Below are 10,566 nucleotides of genomic sequence, written 5' to 3' on the forward strand. Positions count from 1 at the left end.
CAATCTGTCAAAGATTTTATGAAGTGTCACAATGTAAACTTTTCACAAGTTTATCAAGAGCAAAGAGGTACAATACGTCACAAAAAAAAAAAAAAACTTATGTAATGGTATGTCGGTTACTCATCTATACTGTACATACTAGTATATGCTCATAATGTACACTACTGAGTATCCAAGGGCTTCATGCATTCAAAAAAAAAATTATTATATATATATATATATATATATATATATATATATATATATATATATATATATATATACACATACACACATATACACACACATATACATACACACACACACACACACACATTATATATATATATATATATATATATATATATATATATATATATATACACACACACACACACACACACACACACACACACACACACACACACATCATAAAATTACCATGTGCACACAAAACCAAACACAGGCTGTACCGAGAGCGCTGCTAACTATTCGCTATGCTTCTGCAATTCTGGTTTATTAGAATTGGATTCACTCTTCATATATTAATAAGTATAACAAGAAAATCGTCAAAAGCAGCACCTTCTTAATGCAAGAACAATCGCCGTACACCATAAAGCGAGCAGCCACGCGTGAGGTTTCCTTGTGCTTGGCCTGAGGTGTAAGGGTGCGTTCCGTACTTTTTTCATGCAATTTTTGAAGCCAAAACTAGGAGTGGACCCCAAAAAATAGAAGTTGTGTCCATCTATTATTCTCTCTTTTTGTGATCCTCACCTGATTTTGGCTTCCAAAACCTGCCCGTATGAAGATCACCATATCACACTAATTTCCAGGACTTCGATTTCGGCAACTGTCAAAAGTGTGAATGTAGAGACTAGAAGTGTGGCCCAGGGTTCGAGAGCTGGCAGGACATTAACCAGCGAGCCACCATCAGCTGCCGAATGTCACACAAAAGACCACTCCTTCCCCACTATTGTTCCCATATGTCCATTCCACAACACGGGGCGTGAACACACCGATGACAGCCATCAAGTCCTAAAAGCACAATACATTGTGTCACGTGCGCTATAACGTCTGCCACCGGTAATCCTGCATGTGTGTATATATGTGGTTACTATTCCAGCTCGTCTGCATTATTTACTCTGTAGCCCAGCATCAGATATCATAGCAACCCTGCTAACAAGAAGCGCGGCGAGCCCCAGGCTTACCTTGTAACTGCTTAAATCTCCCCTCTAGCTGGTTGTAATTGTAAGGTACCTGAGCAGTATATCCCGGGGACAACGGGCCCGACAGGCTGGAGGTCCTTTGCAGTTCCATTTAGAAAGAATATGCAACACTATGGGATGCATAAACCGCAGAAACTCCCAACATAGAGCTGCAACGTGAAGTCAGAGTCAATACAAGCAGGGTGCAAAATCCACAAAAGTGACAGTCGGTGTGCGCTAGACATGTAACGGCCAGATCATCTCCATAGGGGGCTTCAGTGCTGATCTAATGTATCCCCCAGCATGCTGCTGCTAGACACACACACAGGAACAGGCGGCACAGGGACAGCAGCACACCTCCTCGAACCTTGCTGGGGTGTAATTTAATCAGTAGCCACACTGTGTATTTAGTGGTGATGTCACTTGATTAGCATAAGACATTGTAAAGGAAGCGGAGGCTGTACCATAGCTGCTCAGGAGAGGGTAGGAGGCTGCCTCTACCAATAGCAAAAATGCAGAAATGCCAAACATGAGGACACATTTGTGGAATGAGGGTCAGATGCTAGAAGTCCGTGCACACAGCTTGCAGCCCATAAGGCGTGTGTGGCGTGGCGGCACAAAGCAGCAGACAATGGTACGCTCCTCAACAAAGCTGCTGGAATTACAACCTTTTGTTTAAGAGCCTCATGTAACGGAAAAGTCTCAGATTACCATCAGATGGAGATGAGCGGCGCGTTCTGCTCGCCCCTTCAATAGCCGTCACATATTTGTGTGGAGCAATTTATTAATGTCTGACCGAGCTTAAGAGGACGGCGCGACTGCGGCCATTGTAGTCCGGGATTCACCCAGATTAGTGCTGTGTGCACAGGAAATTATGGGCATCTTACGGAGATACATAATAGCGGAGGGCGACGGCCACCAGGAAGCACATTTATAATGTAGCGGGGTTCATCCAGATTTCCCTAAGGGTATATTTTAATTTTTTTCTGAAAAATTGGATTTATGTTTGGTGCGATTTTCACACGATTTTGGGTGAAACGTTGTCGCTACGCGCTCGGAGAATAAAGATTTTAATATTTGCATCCTGGGCGCGATTTTAAGTTTCAGCTAATTTTTTTCAGGATTTTCTGTTTTTTTAAATGCATTAAAAAAAATATATATATAAAATTACACCACATGATGGGTTCTGCACTTTAAAAAATTTTTTTTTTTTAAAGGTTCCCATGATTAATGCGATCGCTTTCTGTTTTTATCACATGTAAAACAAGTGCAATCCATTTCTTTTAAAACACAGTCGTAGATTTGAATGGGTGATTTTTGGTAGAAAATGGCAAAAATAAAGGACATGGCTGCGATTTATTTTTTATTGGTCCATTTGTCAGTTTTAAAATAAATCAGACATCTGAAAATAGCCATTTAAAATAATATGCTTCATTTCCGTATGATTTTAAACTGCTTTTTAGGGGTAGAAAAATTGGATGAAAATATAGTGTGTGTGAATTTGAGATACTGAAAACAGTCAGGAATCAAGTCAGCGGAGATTCAGAGCCTTGCAGACAGCCCTGCTGGTTTTATCCACTCATAGATCCTCTTTAGAGAGGTCTCACCATTTGTAGCCATTTTGCTGCAGGAAGCAGATAGCTCTGTACGTTGGACAGTGGCCTAGCCTGGTACTGCAGGCCGAGCGCTATTAAAGTGAATGGGCCTACAGTACTAACCTGGGAAACAACGCAATGTAAGGAGCCTTCTGCTTTCTGCAGCCTAACAGACTTAGGTGGGTTAATCCCTTTCATGAAGGGCGCATTCACACGTAGATGGTTAGTTGTAGATTTTTTCACAGATTTTGGTGCAAATCTGCAGCAGAGTTCACACTTTATAGAATTCAAACTAAAGGAGTGACATCTGTAGCAGATCTACAATTTCTGCAGCAAACGAGCTATGTGAACGCACCTTAGGCTGTATTTACACGGCTGATATTCTCGCAGTAAGTATTTACACGGTCAATCTTTCTCTTCTAGCAATGTTGCGAGACGAAAAAACTGCAGCATGTATTATTTTTAGGCAAGGCTGGTCGCCCACACCTGACATGGACGCGGTGTTCGTAATCTATGCGACGGGAGTTGTGCCCGAGAATCTCTAGCTTGACTCGCTATCTGAAAGAAATACGTCCTTAGGGCTCATTTTGCGTGCGTGATATGTAGTGAATAGACCCCATTGATCACAATGGGTTAATTCACGAACGTATTTTTTGACGTGACGTGTGATCATGTAAAAATATACGCAGCATTACCCATCTTGTACGCATTTGTGGACCGCAAGAGGCCACTGAAATCAATGGGCGTGCATAAAGGCGCATGACATCAGCAGAGAACCTGCATATCCGCTGCGCATAAACAAACAAAATCAATGTGATTTTGCACATTTTTGCATTTGCGCTCACAAATACACGCTGGAGCAGGCGACGTATGCAGGTATATCTGTGCGCCTGAACTGCCCTTATGCCTAGATTTTTTCCCCACCTTTAAGTCAACTTTCAGGTAGCCCTTTGGTTCTGTGACCTCCTAGCCCTGCCCTCCGCAAACAGCAGCTTCTATAGCAGCATTACACTAACAGTTCTAGATAAGGAAGACAAAGCTGAAGGGAGACATTTTTTGGTCTCCCTACAACCTTGACTCATTAAGGAGTCACATTTTATGGGACTTAAAGGGGTTGTCTCGCGGCAGCAAGTGGGGTTAAATACTTCTGTATGGCCATATTAATGCACTTTGTAATATACATCGTGCATTAAATATGAGCCATACAGAAGTTATTCACTTACCTTCCCTGCGCTGGCGTACCAGTCTCCATGGCTCCGTCTAACTTCAGCGTCTAATCGCCCGATTAGACGCGCTTGCGCAGAAGGGTCTTCTGCCTTCGGCTCGGTTTGGCACGAGCGGCGGTCTGGCTCCGCCCCTTCTACGCGTCATTGCGTAGCTCCGCCCCGTCACGTGTGCCGATTCCAGCCAATCAGGAGGCTGGAATCAGCACACGTGATGGGGCGGGGCTACGCGATGACGCGTAGAAGGGGGTGTAGCCAGAACGCCGCTGCTGCCGGACACACCCGAAGACAGAAGACCCTTCTGCGCAAGCGCGTCTAATCGGGCGATTAGACGCTGAAGTTAGACGGAGCCATGGAGACGGGGACACCAGCGCAGGGAAGGTAAGTGAATAACTTCTGTATGGCTCATATTTAATGCACGATGTATATTACAAAGTGCATTAATATGGCCATACAGAAGTGCTTAACCCCACTTGCTTTCGCGAGACAACCCCTTTAAGAAATTAGGAGCCAAGCAAACAAATTCTAGTGCTACAGCCGCGATACGTGCTCTTTCAGCGGACTCAAAAATGGAGAATTCAAAGAATACCGTAGGGACAATATTATACATGTTACTTAAGCAACCAGCTTTTAACTCTTTAGTGTTGGGCTTTAAACCTGCGCTAGAGAAAGTTTATGGCGCTGGTTTAGAGCTCCTTCCATCTAGCAGGAGAAGGTCTGGTGCTCAGCATCTGACAGCTGAGCTCCTGCTCTAACAGAGCGGTGAAACTTCCATTCCCGACTGCTTAACTCCTTCCATCCGGTGATCAATAGTGATCGTGGCACGCAAGCAGGTGGGGGGGGGGGGGGGGGGGGAGAAGCTCACCCATTTGCTACACTGCAATTCAATCGGGAGGTGCCGATGGGTTTCCATGGCAACAGGAGGCCTGGCAATCTCAGCCAATCAGACCTCGTGCTCCGGTAGAATTTTAAATCCCATTGAGGCAGGGGTCCCCAACTCCAGTCCTCAGGGACCACCAACAGGTCATGTTTTCAGGATATCCTATAGTAAGAACACCTGTGGCAATGTCTGAGGCACCGACAATAATTACATTACCTGTGTAATACTGAGGAAATCCTGAAAACATGACCTGTTGGCGGTCCCTGAGGACTGGAGTTGGGGAACACTGCGTTGAACACGACTAAAAACAGTGTAAAAAAAAAAAGGAAAAAGATATTCTATAAAGTTTATAAAAAAAAAAATAATAATCCACTATACATTAGGCGAAAAAAACAAACACAAAACAATTAAATAAAAAGGAAAAAAAAAAAAACATAATAGGCATCGCCGTGCTTGTAATGACCTGAACAATTAAAATACTTCATTAGTTATTCCACACATTGAATGTGATGTGAACAAAGCCTGAGCATCTTGTATCCTCCTCTTCCCAAGCAGGCCCAGCGTCTCCACAACCCCGCTGCACATGGAAACAGCCAACGTCCACTATTGTCTCTCATTAAAGTAAATGTCAGCCCGTCGTGTGGTCAGCGAATCGTTCAAATCAGGAAAAAGTAGGCCATTTCAAGACATGCTGAAATAATCAAGTTGCAAGGAGACGAGGCTATGCAAGACAGCACTGCTGTCATATCGGAGGAGGGCAGGATTAGTTTATGGATGATGTTCATTTCCGCCACAAAGATAAAAATGAGGTTCAGATCTGATCTGTCTTAATGTAAGATGTGTATATGACTTCTCTAAATTACACTGAAGGGGAGGGAAGATAGACAGGAACGCTTGCTGGAAACATTCAGTATAAGCAACAGTATATATGTAGGGATACAGATGTGTACAGAGGCGCAGCTTGAAGCTTCGGAACCCCAATGCAAAACCTGGAACAGGACCCCCAACTATAATGCTTTATTCATAGTGCTGGGCTTCCTATAAGGAGAACAGAGGCCTTATAGGCCCCCTAAGGCTCCTGGGCTGGATGTAACCGTATCCTCTACATCCCCTATAGGCATCCAACCTGCAGCCCATACTCAATTAACATTGCATGTGGGCTGCGGGTACCCGAGACATTGCTATGCAACTGTATGGGAAATACAAAAAAAAAACAAAAAAAAAAACTTTACTGCGCTTGAACGCCTGTGAGCCGCCGCGGTCATCCGTAGTACAGTTTAATGAGGTACGCAGGGTCACCAGCCCAGCTCACAGTGGAATCCACTGCTGGCCTCCCACATGCGGAATACAACCTGTTCAGTTCAGCATTAAATCCGTCCTTCAGCAGAACAGCTGATAAGACGGACCACACGCTGTGTTCTGCCCGGGGAGAGCTGATAACAGCTGATTACATTGTCTCAGTTGTAATCAGCGTGGCAGAACAAAGAATTTATTCAGAGAACTGTGGGCGGTCATCTGAATAAATTCAGCTCCCAGGGGCTCACATGCTACTAATTGGTACTAATAGGCATTAGTACCAATTAGTAGATTATGCAAAATGATCGCTCAAAGCCATCTTTTGAGCAATCATCTTTGTGTCTAAATGCACCTTAAGCCAAAGGTGTCCAAGGCAATGTTAATGGCACACCCAATGATTTTACTGGGACTGTACTGTGAATGTACAACACAGCCGCATTACAGTTAATAAAGCTTCAATATCAGTTCAGTCTTTGGAAAGAAAGAAAAGTTTCCCAATCCACGCCGACAGCAGTCCATGAAGCGGAGAAATATGTGCAGTTAGGTGGAGGCGGCTTCACACTTTTAGAATTGGTTTAACAGCTAAGATGAACGTATCACATTTTAGCTGCAATTCCCAGCCCAAGCACAGGTCTTAAGGCAAAAATTTTAAGGCGCTGTCCAGTTATTAGTCATTGATGGCCTACCATTGAGATAGGCCATCAATAGCAGATTAGCAAGGGTCCACCTCTGCTCAGAACTCCCACTGATCAGCTGTTCACCATGACAATGCACTCAAGACACTGAGCAGATTTCTGCCAGAAGCATACAGCTCTGTTCCCACTATAGTGGCCCAGATTGGTATTGCAAGACAAATTTCCTATTAATTTCAATGAACCTTCCAGCAGAAATCAGTTCCATGCCCGAGTGCATCAGCACGGCTAACAGCTAATCGGTGGTGATCCTGAGAGGCAGACACCACTAATCTGCTTTTGATGGTATAACCCAAGCACAGAGGCCTCCACAACCCTTTTAATAGCACCACAGCCATATATAAAATGCTGTATGTTTGGGTTGTGAGACCAGTTGTCAGGTCAGGAAATGCGGCCAAACTAAGGTAGTTTGAGTTTAGCCCTTTATATTCCTGGTGTCTCTATGACAGAGTCTTCCAACCAGAGTTCCCAGGATCCCTTGCGCTCTTATCATGGGCTCCTGAGAAACACAGGACCACCAAATGGCACTTTTATAATGGTGAAGACTAGAGATCGCCTTGTTACATCTATGTAATTAATACACACCAGGAGGAGCCAAGAAACCTTATAATTTGAAGACCTCCACAGCACCCAAGTATAACCTCAATGAGTGAGACTGGGATACAATGAAGGAGATTTATTAATAAGATCACACCATGCAAATAGCGCACAGGTATCTTTCCCCAGTTTAGTACGTGCCAGATTCGACATCGGCTAAAAAAGCCACATTGGTGTAGAAAAGTGACAACTCTGAAGCCCCAACTTCTTCAGACCCTACTTTACTTATGGCTTCATAAATATTTTTACTGAACTTTAAGGTCCATAATCTTCCCAATTGTGAATAAAAGCACTAAAATGTAAATTTTCAAGTCAAGCTATAAAAGAAGTCTAGATAGGTTGCCACTTCCTTTGCCCCACTTTTCTTGAATGTCTTTAGAAGTCCATTACTCATCCAGTTGAGACAACCTGCATAATAGAGAGCTCAGCCTAAAGACAGAATGTGAGGCATTGTAGTCATTTCAGGAGTGAAGTGTAGGCTGGAAACAGGCACTTGGCAGAGTTGATTATTTGACATTTTGAGAGTGTCATCGGAGTTTTTTTTAATTTTTTGGTTTTCTAGCAATGCGACATGAAGTATAGAGGTGCCCAGGAAAAAAAAAAAAAAAGTACTTATTTTTCATCTCTACAGTTGTCACTGCATGAGACAAAGTGTTAAAACCTCTTAAACTAAACATCAACAAGCATGTTGCTTGATAAATGGATGAGGCATAGAACCGGAGCGGTCACGCATAATTTACATTTTTCGTCGCTTTTTCAGTTACTTCTCTTCCTGTGCTCAAGTCACTAAACCAGATCCAAGATGAATCCCATACTCTGTTCTGGATAGAGAAAAAGAATGTAAACTATTCATACAAAACGCGAGTGAAGGACTGTGACAGGGGGAGAAAAATACTAAGGGGCAAGACAAGAGAGATGGACATTAGACATACAGTAAACAGAAACATTCTGTTGAGGCTGCAAAGTAGCAATGGACAACGGAGTCAAAAACTTTAAAAGCACAGCTATTTTTCCAGGTTTTCTAAACTATAGCATGTTCTCCTTATCCATCAATTTGCTGCCGTTTGCACTTAGTTTCATATATGCAAGTTCTATTTTTCAGGCCGTCTTCTCCATTTTTCTGCTGCCCTGCTGTTTGCAATGCACTTTCAGGCAGGAGGTGTGTAGCAAGTGTACCATTACCGCCAGTAGTTCACTGTCCTGTATTTCCTATCCCTCACTGTTTCTGGTTGAATCCACAGGGAGGTAGTATCTGAATGCCTTCCCTCACTGATTGTTGGAGCTGAATCAAAGATATTCTGGCCAAATGGTTAGTAAACCCAATATAAAATGTATATACACGCACTTGCTGTAAAAGCAGGAGAGGCAGAGATTGCACAAATAAAGTACCTGCACTTTTGTCAGTCTATGAAGAAGCCCTTGCCCCAAAGCCAATCTAACGCGCAGAATCCCAAACTGCAATCCACTGCCCGTTAGGCATTTAGCTGCTATAGAGAGGCTGTCAGGGAGTCCCCTAGTGGCTGCCACTTTAGCCTTGGACTTACAGCGGTAAAGCAACGTATTTAATGAAAGTATATTATAATATTGATGAGGAACACACAGGCTATTACATGAGCCTAAGTTGTCTGAAAAGTTAAAACCTCTCATTTACCCCCAGATAAGCTGGAGCCCGCTATTTGCTACATCCATGCTCAACTATAATGCAGTGATTCAAGATCTTTTCTAAATAGTCAACCTGCGTTTAAAGGTGTCAATAGAGAAAATTATATAGTTAAAATGTTCATGGTCAATACTCAATACCAATAACCATGTTTGATAAAAACCCTGCTCTTGGGCTATACATAACATTTAACATGGTTTCTCCATGTACACCATAACAGCGCCAATATGCAAATTACAAACTTTCGGAAAATCTCATTTTAAGAAGTCCAACGTTTCTCCTGGCCTCAGTGCCTGGACAGATTTTATAGGATCGTTTTAACATTCCAGTGTCTACTTTTTTTCAATAGCAATCACAAGGGCCTCATGTGCACATGTCCCTACAGCTAGAGGTCTCTTATGCCCTCAACTGCTGAATGTGGTGTTTGTTCCACTGTATAGCCTCAGCGAATTCGAAAATGATTATTTAAGGAATGCAAAACCTCCCATCGTACTTCCAAAGACTCATTGTCATACTTTCAGTAGCATGAAAGGAATATAGAGATTTTCATCACTGGAAGAAACATTTATGTGATCCAAGGAGTGGCAGTATAGAAGAAAACAGAAAGGGCTGGAGAGACGAATGGCAAATAGGGCAACACCAAGCCTATAAAGAGAAGTCCCCAGTCTTATTTCTGTGGGCCTCCTGTATTGGGCTACTAAAAAAAAAAAAAAAGACCTTCTTAAGACTACATAATAAAAGTACAATTGGAAAGTTTGGACTAGACCAATTTGAAGTAAACACAACGGACAGGCAATAAGTTATCTCAAGTTCAAGGAAGTTTATCCGTGACTTTCCAGAGCGAAGCGTATGAATATGGCAAGGAGTACCCCCATCTACATGCACTGCCAGCAGGGTTCTCGCGGATTCGGTTTGGATTTTGGCATTGAGTCCATACCCAAATGCAGACAGAATCCACATGTGAAGATGGCCTTAGAATAAAGCTATATGCAAATAATTTATATTCTAGGCAATATATTCATTTTATAGAAAGTCTAAATCTATAAACTTTAGCCTTTACCACATTTCTTCATCTGTGTAGGTTCGAGTAGATCTTACGTTCTCAGTCACATAAGCGTTCGGTTACCACAGAGTAATATCACCTGAACGCGCTGTATAGCATTACAACCTCTGGGCACATATAACGCCACAGGAAGGTAACATAATAGGTGGTCTGTGGAGGGGTCATGTGTGTAATCTTCAGAATGAATTCCATGCATTCTCAATGACCCTCTTCTGTACCACGAGGGAACCAAGATTATGTATTCTGGATTTCAGTGATTATCATGGTGTGCGCTCTGTTGGAACACTTAGTGCATATACGACATCTTCTAAAAAGAACAATCTTGCTATAGATAATGTACGTCACCATCTCTCACCATCCATCTATCAGTATGGAA

At 42.8% G+C, this 10,566-nt stretch overlaps 1 protein-coding gene across 3 annotated transcripts in view; it reads right to left on the reverse strand.

Moving 5' to 3' along the window:
• Positions 1 to 10,566, reverse strand: part of SPTBN1 (spectrin beta, non-erythrocytic 1) — a 174,499-nt gene that overhangs the window by 106,084 nt on the left and 57,849 nt on the right. Inside the window, exon 4 of one of the 3 annotated variants that reach the window (XM_066595715.1) lies at positions 1,188 to 1,273. The exons of 1 other annotated variant lie outside the window; for it this stretch is intronic. In XM_066595715.1, coding sequence (XP_066451812.1) covers positions 1,188 to 1,273 — 86 coding nt within the window. Of the gene's footprint in view, positions 1 to 1,187; positions 1,534 to 10,566 lie in introns of those variants that run through there. One more of the 3 variants, XM_066595714.1, reaches the window with a different exon arrangement.

The sequence above is a fragment of the Eleutherodactylus coqui genome, chromosome 3 (genome assembly GCF_035609145.1).
Source record: "Eleutherodactylus coqui strain aEleCoq1 chromosome 3, aEleCoq1.hap1, whole genome shotgun sequence".
Classification (NCBI taxonomy): Eukaryota; Metazoa; Chordata; class Amphibia; order Anura; family Eleutherodactylidae; genus Eleutherodactylus; species Eleutherodactylus coqui.